At 38.5% G+C, this 20310-nt stretch overlaps 1 protein-coding gene across 1 annotated transcript in view; it reads right to left on the bottom strand.

Annotated features, from left to right (window-relative positions):
* Positions 1-20310, bottom strand: part of LOC136883498 (fatty acid synthase) — a 703772-nt gene that overhangs the window by 450798 nt on the left and 232664 nt on the right. Inside the window, exon 11 of the mRNA XM_067155848.2 lies at positions 640-829. Within this exon, the coding sequence (XP_067011949.2) occupies positions 640-829 (190 nt within the window). The remainder of the gene's footprint in view (positions 1-639; positions 830-20310) is intronic.

Below are 20310 nucleotides of genomic sequence, written 5' to 3'. Positions count from 1 at the left end.
CATGATCTGACAGAAATAATAAACTAATGTAAATGTTAAAAATCTCATGTTTACTAAGTTAGTTTACCCTACTTTATGACTTTTTAAACCTATTGTTTATATGAATTCATGACTCCTGAAAGGAAGACATCTGGCAACTGACACCAAATGCAAGGAGAGAAAGTGTAAAGATGACAGCAATCATGCACTTCTGCCAGTTTGGAACTCCTTGTAAGCAGGTCAGCAATAAGAGACACAACTAGTACTTGATTCTATTTGCTTATCTGTTCATTGAACTTTTAATACTTACATTGCAAGGTAGAGATGTTTTGTCAAGTTCAAACTGAGAGTAACCCTTAAAATAATTTTAGGAACAAAAGCACACTATTAATGTAACTGTGATACATACAGCATAAATGTTTTGTTAAATTAAATAGAATATTTCCAGAGAATAGAGGAATTCAATATGTGAAGTTGGAAATTCAGCAGAAAAGCAGACCAAAGTAAGAAGATATTTTCTCTGCTGAATAGTGCAAGATTCATATGATCTCAGCAAAATGACCAAAACATCCATTTATGTATCCAGACTGTTCCCTTAACATAAGATTCTGTGACCCTAACCCAACTGCTGTATGCAGCTGCAATGGTACTGATACTTACCAATCATAGCCAATGATCCTCTGGGAATGGTAGACTCATTGCAGGCTAAGCCACGGTAATAAGCAACGAGAATAGTCTGCTTGAGAGAGAGGGTGCCATCAACGTAGGCACACAGCAGATCACCAATGGAGTGGCCAACAACACCATCAGGGATGACACCGATAGCTGTGAGGATGTTCACCAGACCAATCTAAAGCAGCAACAAAATTGCTTGTTATTCTTAACTGAACTCCAAATCTTTCTTTCATTGCATGAAAAGGATAAACAAAAGAACATTTTAACGAGACAAGGTTACATTAACAATTAAATCCCACAACTATTACTTTTTCCCCAGTATTTGGCCTCTTTGATAGACGTAGAAGAGAAATATACTGGCTTATATAAACACACTGGGTACTTAATCAGCTTAAAAATTAAATAGATACAAGTCCAGTGTTCTATTGCTGATAAGAAGAAGAGGCATAATACCCAACAAGTTTGTGAAATTCTGAAAGTCCTACTTCTTAGACGTTTACAATCAGAGCTGATGCTGTTGCTCCATGTCCTGGGTTGGAGAGTAGCCGACATTTTGTCATCATGCAACAGGCTTTGTCAAGGCTGCCTTATTAGTTGAGAAAAAGGCAGGAATATTTCTACACAGAGGTTGGACTGTACAGTGAAAGTGTGTCATGTGGGGGTAGTGTGGGGTTCTTAATGTCCATTTAATGCTAGTTTCCAGACAGTAGATAACCATATTCCCTCATTCTGATTGAAGTTATTTGGGTGTTCATCAATTTCCATGGCTCTCTGATTTTTCTGTGGTGAAAGCAACAGAGGCTAAAAGTTTGATTTCATTAAGCAGGATGGATGTCTGCCGAATGGATGATTTACAGAGCTGTTGGAGATGTGTGTGTGTCTTTATGTTCTGTCTTGTAGTTATGGACCAGCCAGTCTCCCAGTGTAGCCCATTCATAGCTATTCTGTAAACTCCTTCCTATTGGAGCTGGAGGTTGTCATCCACCAGTTGGATGAGATTACGTACCTCTGATCCAAACCTTGTTTCTTCAGTACTTTGACTATCCTGTCCTTTCTTTCTCAGCCTTGATTAACGCACTGAGTTTGAAGGCCGCATGGGCTGTCATCATTACTACGAAACAAACGTACTTTGCGCGTTGATCGGCACTGCAGTATAAGATATGGTTCTCAAAAAATATATAGACAGCAGAAAACTACAGCACTACACATCATAATCTTCCTTCCTAATGGTGTCAGAGCTGTTTCGATTCAACACCAGTGTGCATGTAATGCCGGCCACGTGCAAAAATAGACTGAACAATAGTCATTTATACCAACTGAACAGACCTAACAGATCACATATAATATTCACGTACTAATTATTACATAGTATCTCCTGTACAAACAATTCTGAACAGCCTATCAAACAATCAAATTCAATATCAGCCATATTTTATTACTTCAGCATATACACTGAACGTGATTATTTTAATCATGTTGGTTCAATCTTGTCCGTATTGACTTATATCCAATTTCTATAAAACACTTTTCCACCTTGTCAACACTTTACATTTTATTATAATTAATTACCATACATGTTTCGAGAGCTAACTACTCTCTTCTTCAGTGGTGCCAAAACATCAAACTAAATCTTTGGACTTGATACATTTGTACAAATACAGTTATCAACAGAACAATTATATATCAAACTGGAAATCGTTGAAATATTTCTTTGTGTCACTACTGTTTACACCGAGCTCGATAGCTGCAGTCGTTTAAGTGCGGCCAGTATCCAGTATTCGGAAGATAGTAGGTTCGAACCCCACTGTCGGCAGCCCTGAAAATGGTTTTCCGTGGTTTCCCATTTTCACACCAGGCAAATGCTGGGGCTGTACCTTAATTAAGGCCACGGCCGCTTCCTTCTCACTCCTAGCCCCTTCCTGTTCCATCGTCGCCATAAGACCTGTGTCGGTGCGACGTAAAGCAACTAGCAAAAAAAAAAAAACTACTGTTTACTTACTTACTATGTCATTTAGTAAAACTTTAAAATAACATAATTTCAAATCTTAAAATGAATAAAACCTATTAAATTAGTCACTATATACTAAAATTTTAAATCTGCTCTGCTCTTGGAACTTAAATCCTTATTTACACCTTTAAAAAAATGTTTCTTTGTGTCTAAATTTACACTTACTATGTCATTTAGTAAACACTTTAAAATAGAATAATTTTCAATTCATAAAATAAATAAAACCTATTAAGTTAGTCACTATATGTTGAGTTTAAAATACTTTCTGCTCTCTTCTTGAAATTTCTCCTTTCCGTAAGTCCTTATTAACACTCCTATATTTCTGAGACCTTTCACATAAATCTGAAATTTCTCCTTTTAATCCCGTCCGACCATGCAACCCATTTTAACCGCAAAATTCTTCAGTTTCAGCGATTACTAAACTTAACCAAAATTAAAACAACATAACACTAGTTTGAACCAAACAAACATGTCCTTGCTCCTTTGCTTGCTGCCAATGACCTTATGAGGTGAGCTGCTACTTGTCGCTATGCTGCCGGTTACCTAAGGAGCAAGGACATGTTTGTTTCGTTCAGACTAGTGTTATGTTGTTTTAGTTTTTGGTTAAGTTTGGTAACAGCTGAAACTGAAGAATTTGACAGTTAAAATGGCTTGAATGGTTGGACGAAATTAAGAGGAGATATTTCAGATTTATGTGAAAGGTCTCAGAAATTAATAAAGACTTAAGGAACAGAGAAATTTCAAGAATTCATTGCAGCCAGTTGTGTTGATGTCCTGCCTAGGATCGTTTGCGCTGTATTATTTCTCTGTAATCTTTCAAAACAAGAGATCAGATTAGCATTGAGTGTTCCTATTCTCACAAGTCCTGAGAAGGAAGGGCTGTGGGCTTCATCTCAAATTTCTCAATTGGAGTAGGTCTTGCTTTTCACATCCCACTAACATCGAAACTCTCAGTAGCATTCCAACATCTTGACATCATCTCTTAAGAGAGCAGGAAGTATTTTAAATTCAACATATAGTGACTAACTTAATAGGTTTTATTTATTTTATAAATTGAAAATTATTCTATTTTAAAGTGTTTACTAAATGACATAGTAAGTGTAAATTTAGACATAAAGAAACATTTTATTTCTTTTTTAGGTATAAATGAAGTTCCCAGAGCAAAGCAGATTTTAAATTTTAGTATATAGAGACTAATTTAATAGATTTTATTCATTTTATGATTTGAAATTATGCTATTTTAAAGTTTTACTAAATGACATAGTAAGTAAGTAAACAGTTGTGACACAAAGAAATATTTTAACGATTTCAAGTTTGATATATAACTGTTCTGTTGATAACTGTATTTTTACAAATGTATCAAGTCCAAAGACTTAGTTTGATGTTTTGGCACCGCTGAAGAAGAGAGAGCTCACGAAACATGTATGGTAATTAATTATAATAAACTGTAAAGTATTGGCAGGGCAGAAAAGTGTTTTATAGAAATTGAATTACACTGAACTGTCTACAACAATGAAAACTCACCGGGCGAGTTGGCCGTGCGGTTAGGAGCGCATAGCTGTGTGCTCGCATCCGGGAGATAGTGGGTTCAAACCACACTGTCGGCAGCCCTGAAGATGGTTTTCCGTGGTTTCCCATTTTCATACCAGGCAAATGCTGGGGCTGTACCTTAATTAAGGCCATGGCCGCTCCCTTCCCATTCCTAGGCCTTTCCTGTCCCATCGTCGCCATAAGACCTATCTGCGTTGGTGCGACATAAAACAAATAGAAAAAAATAAAAAGAAAAAAGAAAGATAACTTACTAATTTCAATACACTATTTCCATGGTAAGGGCAGAGCCTCCGTGGCTCAGACGGCAGCGCGTCGGCCTCTCACCGCTGGATACCGTGGTTCAAATCCTGGTCACTCCATGCGAGATTTGTGTTGGACAAAGCAGAGGCAGGACAGGTTTTTGTCTGGGTACTCCAGTTTTCCCTGTCACCTTTCATTCCAGCAACACTCTCCACTATCATTTCATAGCATTTATCAGTCATTAATATATATCACTTTGGGAGTGGCGACCCCATCGTACTAAAAGCCTTTAGATATATCTGGTCCATTCATTCCATCCCTGATCCGGTCAAAGACTGGAAAACAGGTTGTAGGTTTTCATTTTCATTTCCATGGTAAGGATCTATCAATTGTATACAGTTTTGATAGATATGAAGTAGAAATTATGAGCTCAAATATAGTGAAATAGAAATTACTTAATTTAAAAACTGGTATTTAATTTTAAAATGGCCAGTTTGTAAGGATTAAAAATGTATGAAAGTCAGCAAGACCTCAATGTGTTAATGCTGGCACAGACATCCCCATACAATTCTCAAAAAAATTAACTGCTGGGATGTTCTGGCACCTGGCTTCCCACGTTGCAGCTGAGAGAACCAGAAGTTGGTCAGTGGCAGAATGATACGAAGTTTCCTCATAAAATAAGAGCACTGTATATCTAAAAGGCTATGGTACTTTCTGGTCACAGGGAAAAGCAGACACCCATAAAGTCTTGTAAGAATTGTAAAAATCAGACAAAATATGCTTGAGTGGAAACACAGAAAGAAATGGTAATAGTTGCAAAACGTCAATCACTCACCTATCCAGGACATGGTGCTACTGCATCTGCAATTCTTTCCACCTTCCTCAAGCACTTAAGCACTTACAGTGCTGAAATCAGCAATCAATATTTTTAAAAACCTTCTTCATTGAGGAATCATACTCTGTAATGTGATCTGGTATGCACTTCATGACATAGTGTACCAGAAATGCTTTGGATCAAGATGCTCAACACAAACACCACAAGTCATGTACGTAGTGCTGTCGGCATCTAGGAGAGCTTACCAGTGAAAGTTGGTGTACACCAAGGCTCTGCACTGTCCCCATTTCTCTTTGTCCTCATCATGGACACAATCACACGGGACCTGCAAAGGAGTGTCCGTTGGACTCTCTTATAAGCAGATGTCACACTTGCTAATACCACAAGAAGATAGCAGCATCAAGCTGAAGACTGGAACAGCTGTCTCTCACAATACGGTCTTAGACTCAACAAAAAGATGACCAAATACCTGGAAACCATCCCAAGCTATGGCTCCATTCAAAATGATGGAGAAACCTTAATGAGACCTTAAACTTCAGGTATCTAGGATCTTGCCTACAGAATGTTGGGTGGGATAAGTGATGAAGTGTGAAGTAGGATAAAGGCAGCATGGATGAGATGGTGGGAAGTCACAGGCGTACTCTGGGACAGTAGGATGCCACACATCTGAAGTCCAAAATATTCGCACTGCAGTACGTTCTGTTGCTTTATACAGTGTTGACTGTCGACCAGCTGACAAAGCTACAGAGCGACAATTACATAACATGGAAATGCACAAGCTCCATTGGTCGATGGGCATCACACTCCTGCATCATCTCAAAAATGACACCATTTGCCAGCAAATGGGCATTGCACCCATCACTGAGAAGGCACAGGAAAAACATCTCCAATGGTATGTTCACGGACTTTATGCTGCACCTGGAACAGTTGCCAATTTCTCCCACTCCTTTGAAATTAATGGGCAATGACCACGTGGACATCCACAGCAACGCCGCATGACACAGTAAACGCTGATACGAAGACTCTCAACTTAAGACCACATGATGCCCAAAATTGCACAACATGGCGAGCCAAGATTAAAACAACAGGCCCTGCACCAGCGGGAAAACGCTAGAAAGAAGAAAGCAAGAAGACTAAGACGAGTTGTATAAAGGATAGTTTTTGAGAGGCATGTAAAAAAATTAGAAGTACAGGGAATATCTTGCTGCTGAACTATGCATAATGTGCCTTCATGCCTTTTATTTACATTCATTCTTATTTTATTTATTTTTATGGTAGTTTTGGTTTCTTTATACTATAAAGAAATCCACAATCATAGTTTTATGGGTTTATTTTAATAATTATATTCTGTAATAATTGCAATTATTTCTCAGAAAAAAACCTATGTAATAGGTTTATGCTATCATTTAATTGTTAATTTCATTTTAATATTTTCGTTAGGTAGATTGATTAGGTACTTCATTTATGTTTTTATAGTATTTTTAATATAACAACATAAGGTAGTCATTTATACTAGTGGAGGTACATACTTCCCCTGGTGCACTGTCACTGTATCATACCTGCCAACTTTTAGATATCAAAAATAGGAAGATTTTTTCATTCTTGGATTTTATCGCGTATATTGCGCCATGATCTTGACGAAAAAGGCCTACAGTTACAGGGCGAACTGACCATTAAATTTTAAATCTTGAACTAATAAAACATAAAAATGGTTACAAGAAAATGTAACAAACATGGAAAAAAATGCATAATAGTAATAGGTAAGGGTTATTCTGCCCGAAGGCAGGTCCGAACCTCCGCAGAAGTATTCCTGAGCCAGAGTTTACGTGCGGTAGGGTATAATAGTAATGCATAATAGTTATTAGACTGTAACACAAAAGGAAATTCAATTTTATAGGTATCTCTCAACACTTTGAGATAACGTTTGTTATGTTTTGTGGCCACAATGTGAAGAGAAAATACTAGAAACTGTCACTGACACAGCTCTCTGAAGTACATTCAAATTATGAACTAAGAATAAACACAAATATACTGAAATACGCTAAACTACCACATACAAAACAGATCAATATGTCTCATACATTATTAACATATGACTTCGACAGGGAGAAAAGCACAGAACCGGAAGAAAATTCACGTGGACTACAACTCAAATGAAACTACGCAAAGAAACTATGCTAACAGTGTGCAAACAAGGAACTCAATCTTTCGTCCCAATTAACGGAGTCACTAGCGCGCGCTAGCCTCTCTCGCTTGTAGGACGATTGCCGTCCCGAATTCTCAGCTGTAAAACACACACGATGCTGTAGTGAGTGGGAAATATGATACAGGAAGGTGACGGACGGTACACTTGTCAAATAAATACACCTGAAAACGAGGTCGCGTAAGTTACACAAGCACACAATAATTTATCCTAGGGGAAGAGTGACCGTACTCGAGGTTATATTGGTCAAAAATAGGAAAAAGTAAAAATAAATTGGAAAATAGGAAGACGAGTTAAAAAACGGAAAGTTTCCAGGTAAATCGGAAGCGCTGGCAGGTATGCTGTATTGTCTTATAAAGAGGCTTGCAGTGGTGTCTCAATGGTGCACTAGCTGCCAGCATCTTGAAAAGGAGTGGCAATCCAGTTGATGAGCCCACTGCCACACTGGGGTAAAATGCTGGTAATTTCACGATTTAAAAAGCCTAAAGAGCTTGAATGTTTTTCACCATTTAAATAAAGGAAATTAAATTATGCTTTCCTTCTGGGAATTTTGTTGTGATTATTGGGATTTGATTATTTGGACTCGGAAGACGGCGATAAATTATGTATGTAAAGGATTTATTCAATTGTTTGTTTTGGTTTTCCTCAGTATGTGAATTTTGGGAATTGTTTAATTTGTTTGAAGTCGATATGATTTTAAAATTATTTGATTGTCATGGTAATTCTGGTGCATCCTGTACCACACGCGCGACATCGGCGTGGGAGATTTCCGGTTTCGTAAAGTTGCACAAATTTCGTAATTTTTCTAGAGGCTTCCTAAATGTTCTTTGTCAGCACTATTTTTTTCTGCTCTCCTATTGGAGAAAATAAAAGGAAATGTGATTGGTAGGTGAAGGAAAACATCGTACGCTCATTGGCCGTGGTAATATTTCATAATTTCCGGGGAGAAGCGTTGTCGCTGGAGCCTTGCTCTGCGAGGGCGTCTTTTCGGTTTGACCACTGAAGGGAACGGTCACCTTCCAAGGTACGGGTCTTCTGGGCCCCACCATCCGGTAAGCACTGATTAATATTTTTTAACTTTTCTGGTATTCAGTTTCAGATGTAGTGTTTCATTTAATTTATCTTGCCGGAGCGTACCCGTGTTTCCTTCTGCTTCCAAATGTTATCATTATGACTTAGCCGTTTCGGTAAGTCACCTCACTTTGTTAAGAGATAGTTCCCGTTTGTTGTTTTGTAAATTAAATGTTATACGCCTTTCGAAGTAATCCTTATCAGTAATATTTTTCTCGGGACTATCTCATTAATTCCGCTTCATCATGGAATATTCATCTTTAGGCCGGGTACCCTTTCTCAGAAGTGTTTTTGAGGGGGCTACCCACTGAAGATGCTCTGCTCCATGATTATACGTAAATTATTTTTCCTCCTTAGATGTATCTCTTCACTTTAGTATAACGTTACCTTCCTTTATTTATTTCGAACTGTTTTGGGTTTTTAAAGGTAACGCCACGACAGTGGAACGTCATGTGTGATGTTCCGGTGTAAAATAAATTTAATTACTAAATGCTACCCTCATGTAAATTGTAATGGTTGTTGAAACTATGCCGTCATTATTTTAATTGTATCTTGGTTATTGCTTTATATATGGAATCAAATCTAACTTGTTAAGTAAAGTTTAGGATTACATTGACTTCGCTTCTTCAGTGTTACCAATACCTTCCACCGCCTGGATATGGTTCCCAGCCGCTTCCCGGTTATCCTTTCTTAATAGTCATGTTGGTTAAACTGTTTGTTTATTTCCTGTGATTTATGTGCTTGCAAATTTAGTTTCGTACATGTTGACATGCCTAGTGTACAGTACTTTTAGTGAAAGCATTACGGTAGCAAACATTTTCTCTTCTTTAAACCTATTAATTGTAACCTTACCCTTTGGAGAGGTTGCAGTATGGTAGCAGAGCGTGGTTGCTGAAGAAGCAAAGTTGACGGTAATTCGGTGGTTATAACCTAAAATTTAATTCAAGTATTATCTCGTAGTGTTTCCTTTTTTATCAACATGTCTCGTGCTATCCCAGGTCCGTTCCATTTGAGGAAGGAGGAATTAGCTTACGAACTTCGTATTCGTAAGTTGAATTCGACAGGAAAGGTTAAGGATGACACGAGCTTGTTGAAACAATCGCTAAATGAACCTGTTTTTGTCCCAGGGTTATCAACAGATGAAGTGTGCGCATCTTTGTCGATTGTCAGAGATAAAATTGTAGAATATAAAGCCATTATTATGTCATTTTGTTCTTCTAAACCGTCTGATGCACAGTTAACACGTGCGAAAGGCCAAGTGCAGCATTACGTGGACAGGATTCGCGATCTGTTGGCGCATAATTTATCTGAAGATGAGCGATGCGAGTGCGAATCGTTGTTATTGCAGTTTTGTGATATTTTTGATAAAATTGTTGGATTGCTGGAAGGTAATTCTTTGCCTAGCTCAAGTTCTATAGTTAATGTACCCGTCCAATCTGAAACGTGTGACAGTGACACTGTATCTGTATCTACTGCTTCACCAGTTAGTGCAGTGGTCACTTTTAATGATACTCCCGTGCAATCTTCTCCTGCTGTATTTACCAGTGCTTCTCTGCCCATGAATAATGATAGTGGTGCTTCTTGTACGCAAGTTGCTATGTCAACTGTTCCTATGGGAACTGTTAATTCTACTGTGTCTTTATCTCATCCTCCGGTTGCGACCCAAGTTGTTTCTCTTCCTATCGTACAAAGATATCCCCATGTCCAAGCGTCACCTGTAGTAAATTCTTCTGGGGTGTCACAGATGTGTGAAAATGTGTCGCAAATGCGAATATCTGTGCCGGTTTCTGTGCAATCTAACCTCAGTCCTAACCTCACTTTTAGTACTCCTACCCTATCCCAGGAGCATTCTAATCAAGATTTCTTTACTACTGTATTGCCTTCTTGTAACCAATCCAGTGCTGTTCAGGTACCTACTCCTGCTGCTTCTCAAATTTTTTCAAACTTGCCTCACCCATTAACTGCTATATTTAAGGGTGTATCTAAGTTCACCGTTAATTCGATTGACGAAGTCATAGTGTTTCTACGTTTTTTGGTCGAATTTAAAGATCAGAGTATAGTGTATTCCTTAAGTCGTGACAATTTCTTCCAAGTCTTATATCCACATGTATCTGGAGCTCTTTCTGAGCATGTCATAAGAGCCATTTCAGAAAAGTGGACAGTTGACCAATTTCATGCACATGTGCTTGAGTTTTTTATTCCTTCCCGTGCTTTGTCTTCTTTGGTTCAAAGGCATTATTTTCGAGTACAGTATTTGAATGAAACATTGTCGGAATACATCCAGGACATTAAGTTCAATGCTCGGATCTTCATGCTAAACTATTCTGAGTCTCAAATGGTTGCTAGCATTATTGAGGGTCTTGCACCAAATTACCGGTCGTATCTTGCTCTGTCACCTCGACCCGCTACGTTCGCTCAGTTGGAAGCTATTACTGTTTCTGCTGAAGGCATTAGGTATGCCGACCAGTTACGAGTCGCCTTAGCTCCTCCTCCTGTGAGCATGTCTTCTCAGGTCACTAGTACCGTTTCTACTTCTTCCAAGCCACGTAATTCACGTGCATGTTATAGTTGTGGTTCTACGGATCACTTCCAGCGGAATTGTCCTAAGATTGGGCCCTTAGCAATTCAAAACCTGTCATGGGTGGTCAACTTCAAAATTTCCAAAGGAACTGTCCTAAGATTGAGCCCTTAGGCAATTCAATTCCGAATGAGAATAGAGTTTCTCTCTCCACTAGTTCTTGCAGATATTGTGGGTCAAATAGACACTTTTCAAGACAGTGTCCTCGCAATTCTTCCGGCTCTGGGCGTTCTGGTAATAGTAATCCCAGATGACTAGCCGCCGATCCTGGTGCCAAAACTTATAGTGTACCTTCATGTTTCGTCTGTTATCGCTGTCAATTAGTTGATGATTTACCTGACCCTGTAGTCGATTATAAGCTTCAGTCTGACCCTAGTGTCAATTTTCCAAAATCTTGTGGTATTTCTGCTATTCCTCCATGTAAATTACCTTACATTTGCCTAGAAGTGAACAATGAACCAGTTTGTGCTTTAGTTGATTCTGGAAGTAGCCTCACCTTGATGAGTGAAAAATTGTATAACTCTGTGAAATCTGTTTGTAAGTTCCCTGCTTTAACACCTGTGTCTTTAACCTGCCATACGGCTAATTCTAATTCCTTGAATTTGATTGGAAGTCTGAATCTCAAAATTAGAATACGTAATTTCACATGGAAAATGCCCGTGGTAGTGGTGAAAGATTTATCTTGTCCTTTCATTCTCGGTGCAAATTTTATTGCCAAAACTGGTATGGTTTTGGATCTTCAATATAATAAATTCCAGTTTAAGTTTTCTATGAGGATCTTTACATTGTGTAACCGTTCTCCTATCCTTCCTTATCATGTCAGTGCTGTGTCTGAGGACACAAGTGAACCAAAAGCTTTCGACTTTGATCATTTGCCTGATGATCAGGCCAACCAGCTTAGGAATCTTTGCGATAAATTTCCTGATGTGTTCACTGACAAGTTAGGTGTGACCAATGTTTTGGAATATAAAATTGAAGTAACTGACAATGTACCTGTTCGTTCTCCTCCGTACCGGTTGTCGCCTCCTAAGATGAAAGCCCTTAAGGCTATCATCGACCAAATGCTTGCTGATGGTGTAATACGTCCTTCTAAATCTGCGTACTCTTCTCCCATATTTCTAGTCCCTAAACCACAGGGTGGTTTTCGGCCTGTAATAGACTATCGAATGTTGAATAAGCGAGCTGTGCTCCAAATTAAAGGGGGGGAGTATGTTGTGATTATTGGGATTTGATTATTTGGACTCGGAAGACGGCGATAAATTATGTATGTAAAGGATTTATTCAATTGTTTGTTTTGGTTTTCCTCAGTATGTGAATTTTGGGAATTGTTTAATTTGTTTGAAGTCGATATGATTTTAAAATTATTTGATTGTCATGGTAATTCTGGTGCATCCTGTACCACACGCGCGACATCGGCGTGGGAGATTTCCGGTTTCGTAAAGTTGCACAAATTTCGTAATTTTTCTAGAGGCTTCCTAAATGTTCTTTGTCAGCACTATTTTTTTCTGCTCTCCTATTGGAGAAAATAAAAGGAAATGTGATTGGTAGGTGAAGGAAAACATCGTACGCTCATTGGCCGTGGTAATATTTCATAATTTCCGGGGAGAAGCGTTGTCGCTGGAGCCTTGCTCTGCGAGGGCGTCTTTTCGGTTTGACCACTGAAGGGAACGGTCACCTTCCAAGGTACGGGTCTTCTGGGCCCCACCATCCGGTAAGCACTGATTAATATTTTTTAACTTTTCTGGTATTCAGTTTCAGATGTAGTGTTTCATTTAATTTATCTTGCCGGAGCGTACCCGTGTTTCCTTCTGCTTCCAAATGTTATCATTATGACTTAGCCGTTTCGGTAAGTCACCTCACTTTGTTAAGAGATAGTTCCCGTTTGTTGTTTTGTAAATTAAATGTTATACGCCTTTCGAAGTAATCCTTATCAGTAATATTTTTCTCGGGACTATCTCATTAATTCCGCTTCATCATGGAATATTCATCTTTAGGCCGGGTACCCTTTCTCAGAAGTGTTTTTGAGGGGGCTACCCACTGAAGATGCTCTGCTCCATGATTATACGTAAATTATTTTTCCTCCTTAGATGTATCTCTTCACTTTAGTATAACGTTACCTTCCTTTATTTATTTCGAACTGTTTTGGGTTTTTAAAGGTAACGCCACGACAGTGGAACGTCATGTGTGATGTTCCGGTGTAAAATAAATTTAATTACTAAATGCTACCCTCATGTAAATTGTAATGGTTGTTGAAACTATGCCGTCATTATTTTAATTGTATCTTGGTTATTGCTTTATATATGGAATCAAATCTAACTTGTTAAGTAAAGTTTAGGATTACATTGACTTCGCTTCTTCAGTGTTACCAATACCTTCCACCGCCTGGATATGGTTCCCAGCCGCTTCCCGGTTATCCTTTCTTAATAGTCATGTTGGTTAAACTGTTTGTTTATTTCCTGTGATTTATGTGCTTGCAAATTTAGTTTCGTACATGTTGACATGCCTAGTGTACAGTACTTTTAGTGAAAGCATTACGGTAGCAAACATTTTCTCTTCTTTAAACCTATTAATTGTAACCTTACCCTTTGGAGAGGTTGCAGTATGTGGTGCGATGGCCGGGAAGCGGCTGGGAACCATATCCAGGCGGTGGAAGGTATTGGTAACACTGAAGAAGCGAAGTCAATGTAATCCTAAACTTTACTTAACAAGTTAGATTTGATTCCATATATAAAGCAATAACCAAGATACAATTAAAATAATGACGGCGTAGTTTCAACAACCATTACAATTTACATGAGGGTAGCATTTAGTAATTAAATTTATTTTACACCGGAACATCACACATGACGTTCCACTGTCGTGGCGTTACCTTTAAAAACCCAAAACAGTTCGAAATAAATAAAGGAAGGTAACGTTATACTAAAGTGAAGAGATACATCTAAGGAGGAAAAATAATTTACGTATAATCATGGAGCAGAGCATCTTCAGTGGGTAGCCCCCTCAAAAACACTTCTGAGAAAGGGTACCCGGCCTAAAGATGAATATTCCATGATGAAGCGGAATTAATGAGATAGTCCCGAGAAAAATATTACTGATAAGGATTACTTCGAAAGGCGTATAACATTTAATTTACAAAACAACAAACGGGAACTATCTCTTAACAAAGTGAGGTGACTTACCGAAACGGCTAAGTCATAATGATAACATTTGGAAGCAGAAGGAAACACGGGTACGCTCCGGCAAGATAAATTAAATGAAACACTACATCTGAAACTGAATACCAGAAAAGTTAAAAAATATTAATCAGTGCTTACCGGATGGTGGGGCCCAGAAGACCCGTACCTTGGAAGGTGACCGTTCCCTTCAGTGGTCAAACCGAAAAGACGCCCTCGCAGAGCAAGGCTCCAGCGACAACGCTTCTCCCCGGAAATTATGAAATATTACCACGGCCAATGAGCGTACGATGTTTTCCTTCACCTACCAATCACATTTCCTTTTATTTTCTCCAATAGGAGAGCAGAAAAAAATAGTGCTGACAAAGAACATTTAGGAAGCCTCTAGAAAAATTACGAAATTTGTGCAACTTTACGAAACCGGAAATCTCCCACGCCGATGTCGCGCGTGTGGTACAGGATGCACCAGAATTACCATGACAATCAAATAATTTTAAAATCATATCGACTTCAAACAAATTAAACAATTCCCAAAATTCACATACTGAGGAAAACCAAAACAAACAATTGAATAAATCCTTTACATACATAATTTATCGCCGTCTTCCGAGTCCAAATAATCAAATCCCAATAATCACAACATACGTCTTTTCCATCCGACCGCCCTAGCGAGCGTTCGTGCTCGAGGGCTACCCTCGGGAACTCCTGCCTTTCCGAAGTAAGTGTTATTTCAGTGTTTTTGCAATGTTATTCTCAATGTTTTCCGGTTTCGTTTCATTTAGTTTAATTCCTTTTGAGTTTCATTATTTCTTCGTTTAATGTCATCTTAAAAGTTTTATTTGATGAGTCCGAGTTTACCCTAGGTTCCAATTGCCGTAGTTTCTATTCTTTTATCCATTAAATACTTTCGGTTTAAACTATACCTTTAATGTAGCATCACCTTCTTCGTTAAATCAAATTGTATGTTAAGTTACTTAAGTATGTCTTGTTTCCGTGTCATGGAACTGTATTTGTAAAATTTTGTCATTTTTAATATAGTTGAGCTAGAGGGTGTTTCTTATAAGTCTTTTCTCCCCCATAACGTCATACGTTTCCATGGACCTCAGTAGGGCTTCCCAGCACGTTCCACTTCCTGTCTTAGTTGTCATTTTTAGACCTGTAAGTGTTCCCTGTATTTGGTTTATATGAATTTTCCGCCATTGCGTCATATTTGTACCTCCTTATTCCGATTAATTATTATTATTATTATTATTATTATTTATGGTAACCGTAATTGTCCCGAACTGCGGTAACATTTGTTATTATTTTTATTTATGTACGCGCTCCAAGTAGCGCGGTTACAAATTTATTTTTGATATGTTGCTCTTGTTATCTTTTTCCCCCCAAGCATTCTTATATTTTTGTTTCATTGACAATTTATTGTAGCTGATTCTATTACTTGACTTACGTAGCCAAGCAACATAATTATGGTACTGACTTCCTTGAGTTACACATTCACACATCAAAAAAAGTTTTGCACCACCTTGGACCAGAGTTTCTGACTCTTTATTAATAAATATGAAAGACATATAGAGGTACCACCACCACCACCACCACCACCACCAAAACCACCACATCTGTTTTCCATTTTCACACCAGGCCTTTCCTGTCCCATCATTGCCATAAGACCCATCTGTGTCGGTGCGACGTATAGCAACTAGCATCATCACATCATCATGAATTCCTTCCAGCGAGCTGGGTAGGATGTTTGAGAAAATGTGCTTCCATTTATTACGGTCCTGGTATGCTTCTTTATCTCTAGGACATCCCATGCTTCTCCACTCTTCTCTAGGTCTTCTCTTATCTGATCTAACCACCTCTTTTTTTTTTTTTGGCATCCAATTGGTCTTTGTCCCGGAACAATCTCAAAATACTTCCTTGATGTTCGAGTCACCTGCATCCGCTTAACGTGCCCTAGCCACTTCAGCCTTGCAATACTCAGCCATTCTTTCATGGTCAGGTTGACTTGCAGGTTTCTTTGTATCTGATCATTCCTAATTCTGTCCTTCCTTGTTTTCTGTACAGCTGATCTAAGGAACTTCATTTCAACAGCCTGCAGTTGACTTAGGTCTCTTAAGTATGATGCAACCCTCCAGACTATACGTCATGATGGACAGGAAATAATTCTTAAACAGGGTCTCTTTAGTCCTCTGAGGAACTCTCTTGTCCTATTTTATGTTCTGTACTTGATGGAAGAAATTGGATCCTTTTTGCACCCTGTTCAACACTTCCAACACTTCATTCTTGGCACTTACATCATTTGATACTGTACTCCCCAGATATTTAAAGGTATTCACACATTCAATCTTCTCTCCCTCGAGGGTGAGGTTGCAAGGTGTGTCTGTTCTGCTAAGTTTCATTACCACTGTTTTGCTCTTGGCCACAGTCAATTTATATTCTTTAAACTTGGTGTTCCAAAGATGCAGTCTCCTCTGAACATCTCTCTCAGTTTCTCCCCAAATGGCCACATAATCAGCAAAAACAAATGCATTAAGATTTTCCTTATCTATTTCTTTGAGTTCATTTATAATAGTATCCACAAGTAAAATGAAGAACAATGGGGAAAGAGAACTCCCTTGTTGGACACCTTTTCTTGTTTTAAACCACTGACATCTTCCATCTCCTACTTGCACACTACTTTCAAAACCATCATACAACATCTGAACCTTTTTAATTAGTGCTTCTGGGATGTATGTTTTCCCATATTTTTCCTCTCTCCACCCTGTCATATCCTTTTTCCAGTTCCAAAAACACTATTATCAAGTCCTTCCCTTTTTCCCAAAATTTTTCCATTATCTGCCTGAGTGAAAAAAATAGGACTGTGGTTCATCTATTTCTTCTACATCCATATTGTTCCTCTTCAAATTGATCTTCCATTATTTCTCTCAGTCTCTGTTCTATAATCTTCTCCATTATCTTAAGGCAATGTGACAAAAGGGTGATGCCTCTATAATTGGAGCACTTCCTGCTACTTCCTTTTTTTTTTAAAACAATGGTATTATAATTCTTTTTTTTTTGTCATCTGGCAACTTGTTTTCTTTCCACATAACTCCCAGTGTTCGATGTAGCCACTGTATTCCAGGGATTCCAGCTGTCTTAATCACGTCTGCTGTTAGTTCACCTGCTCCCGCTGATATAACCATATCAGCGTTATTTATTGTCCAATAAAACAACAAATGAGAGCCTCTACAACAATACAGCTTTGCCTTTTCAATTTGAGTTACTGAATACAGCACAAACCAGTACATTTAATACTGGATAACATGTCCCCTTACACTGATGCGTGCCTGACTTCATCTTGCCATACTGTCCACCAGTTCATCAATGTAATGTTTATACAAATTGTCCCAGTCCCCAATGGTGATTCGGCATAGATCTCGCAGAGTTGCTGGTGGGTCATGGTGTCCATAAACAGCCTTCTTTAATTTATCCCACACTTGTTCAATAGGGTTCATGTCCGAGAACATGGCGGCCACTCTATTCGAGTGATATCATGATTGGAAGGAAGTCGTTAATAAGAACCGCACGATGGATGTATGCATTATTGCCGAGCTCAAGACAAATTCTCTTCCAAAATGCTGGCAATATTGTGTCGCTATGGGTCGGAGGATGTCGATCCAGTATCGTACAGCCGTGATATTGTCCTGCATGACTAGTAGTAGCATATGACAGCTCCACATAATGACACCCCAAAACATCAGGGAACCACCACCTTGCTGCATGTGCTGAACAGTGTGTCTAAGACGTGAAGCCAGATCAGAACGTTGCTGATAAGCAGCAGGAACAAGACTTGTACAACACTGGTCTGTGAAATGGACTTTGTGCCAATTCTGAAGAGACCGTTCAGCATAATGTTGGGCCCATTTGTAATGCGGCCCATGATGCCTTGGGCCTCACCATGGGGGATTTGAGTGAAGTTGTGCCTTGTGCAACCTGTTTCTCACAGTTTGAGTTGAAACGTGGCAACCTATGTCTGCCCAAAGAGCATTATTCAGCATGGCACCATTGTGTTCAGAGTTCCTCCGAGCTGAAATTCGAAGGTAACTGTAATTCACTACAGTCACAGCCCTTAGACCTGCATGAGCCAAGTCATCAACAGTTCCTGTCTCCCTGTACCGCTTCCATGTTTGAACCACATCTCTTCGATCACGGCCCACATATCGAGTAAGTGTTCCGGATGATCAACCATAATGTGATTATGCCAACATGTTTACATGTCGGCACTGCGCGTTATGCCATCCTAGATGCTCAACATACTCCTTAGAACATATCTCTAATGCTGTAGCATATGATAGCAGCAGCAGCAGCAGCAGTAGTAGTAGTAGTAGTAGTAGTAGTAGCAGCAGCATATGCAGGTGGTCTTTCAACAAGAAACTATCTGAAGTAAAGAAAATCATGATAGACAGAGATATAGATATCCTTCTCATCAATGAAGCCAATATTACACCTGAAAGCATACAATATTTAAAGATCCAAGGGTATACCATCTACACTCTCTTCAAAACAAGACAAGTAGCTAGTGGAATATTTGTAGCAGTGAAGAACAATATCATGTCAAATTTCAGAATTGTAAAAGAAATGAACTCAACAGATACATCTGAAATTATCAAACTTGTCATATGGATCAACAGCAAGAAAACAACAATCTTTTGCATTTACAGCTCTCCAAACAGCAAAAATCTGAATCTCCACATTTTAGAAATTAAAACAGCTACTATTTTTATAGGGGATTTCAATGCAGCTTCTCCACTCTGGGGCTACAACTACACAAATACAGCTCGGAAAGCAATAAAAGACCTTATAGAGAGCAGCTCTTTAGAACTAGTATACAATAACAAAGATCCAGCAACATTAATTCACCACTCTGTTTCCACAACTAACCCAGACCTGATATTAGTGTCAACAGATCTTGCAAACCACAGTCATCGATCAGTACTTGAAGATCCAGGCAGTGGACATAGAATGTCCCTCCTTACTGTTACATCATAAAGTGAACCTGCTCAATATGCAGACCAGAAGATCCAATGGAACTTCAAGAAGGCAGACTGGTAAACTTTCAGAAACAACCCGGAAACTAAAATGTTGGAAATTGATCTTGATGCACCTATCATCATTCTGAATAAATTCACTACAGCCATAAAAGACATAGCCAAACTGTACATACCTAGAGGTACTCAAACAAAATATAAACCTTTCTGGTCAGATGAACTGAACAATCTTAAGTCCAGCAGAGATAAAGCAAGAAGAACAGATGAACTTGCTCAGGATCAAAATGATGTACAGAAATGGCGACAAGCAACAGCAAAATTAAAACAAGCCATTACAATATGAAAAAGGAATCTTGGAATACATTCCTAACAACAGTTGACTATAGGACAGATTGCAATAAAGCCCACAAACTTAAAAAATCTCTATACAACAAACATGTAGTCACTCCTATGAATCCTGTTATGAAAAATGATAAGGAAATTACAGATTGTCACAAAATAGCTAAACAACTTCTGTAAACATTGCACTTCAAATAAGTTATCAAGACAGAAAAAAAAAAGACAACAAGACCCTCAAACAACTAGTGAAAAAATTCATGAATAATAATGCAGAAGACATCTTTAACAATTAATTTTCCATAGAAGAGTTAATGTTAGCGATAAAGAACACACAAGTCAGAAAACAACCAGGACCAGATGAGATATTCCCAGAATTCATAAAAAACCTTGAACCATCTGCTCTTAACATACTGCTGCACATATTCAACAAATGTTGGACATCAAATGAAAACCTACCAAACGACTGGACAAAAGCAACTATCATTCGAATTCTAAAACTGGGCAAGCCAAAAACTAAGTCTCCTTAGCACTTACCTCCATTCTGGTAAAATTTCTAGAAAGGATGATTACAAATAGACTCAAATGGTACTTGAAAACAAAATCTCTCCTATCAGAAGAACAACCAGGATTC

Source organism: Anabrus simplex, chromosome 11 (assembly GCF_040414725.1).
Source record: "Anabrus simplex isolate iqAnaSimp1 chromosome 11, ASM4041472v1, whole genome shotgun sequence".
NCBI classification, from domain to species: Eukaryota; Metazoa; Arthropoda; class Insecta; order Orthoptera; family Tettigoniidae; genus Anabrus; species Anabrus simplex.
The sequence above is the reverse complement of the archived record's forward strand: the minus strand, read 5'-3'. Positions and strand labels throughout refer to the sequence as shown.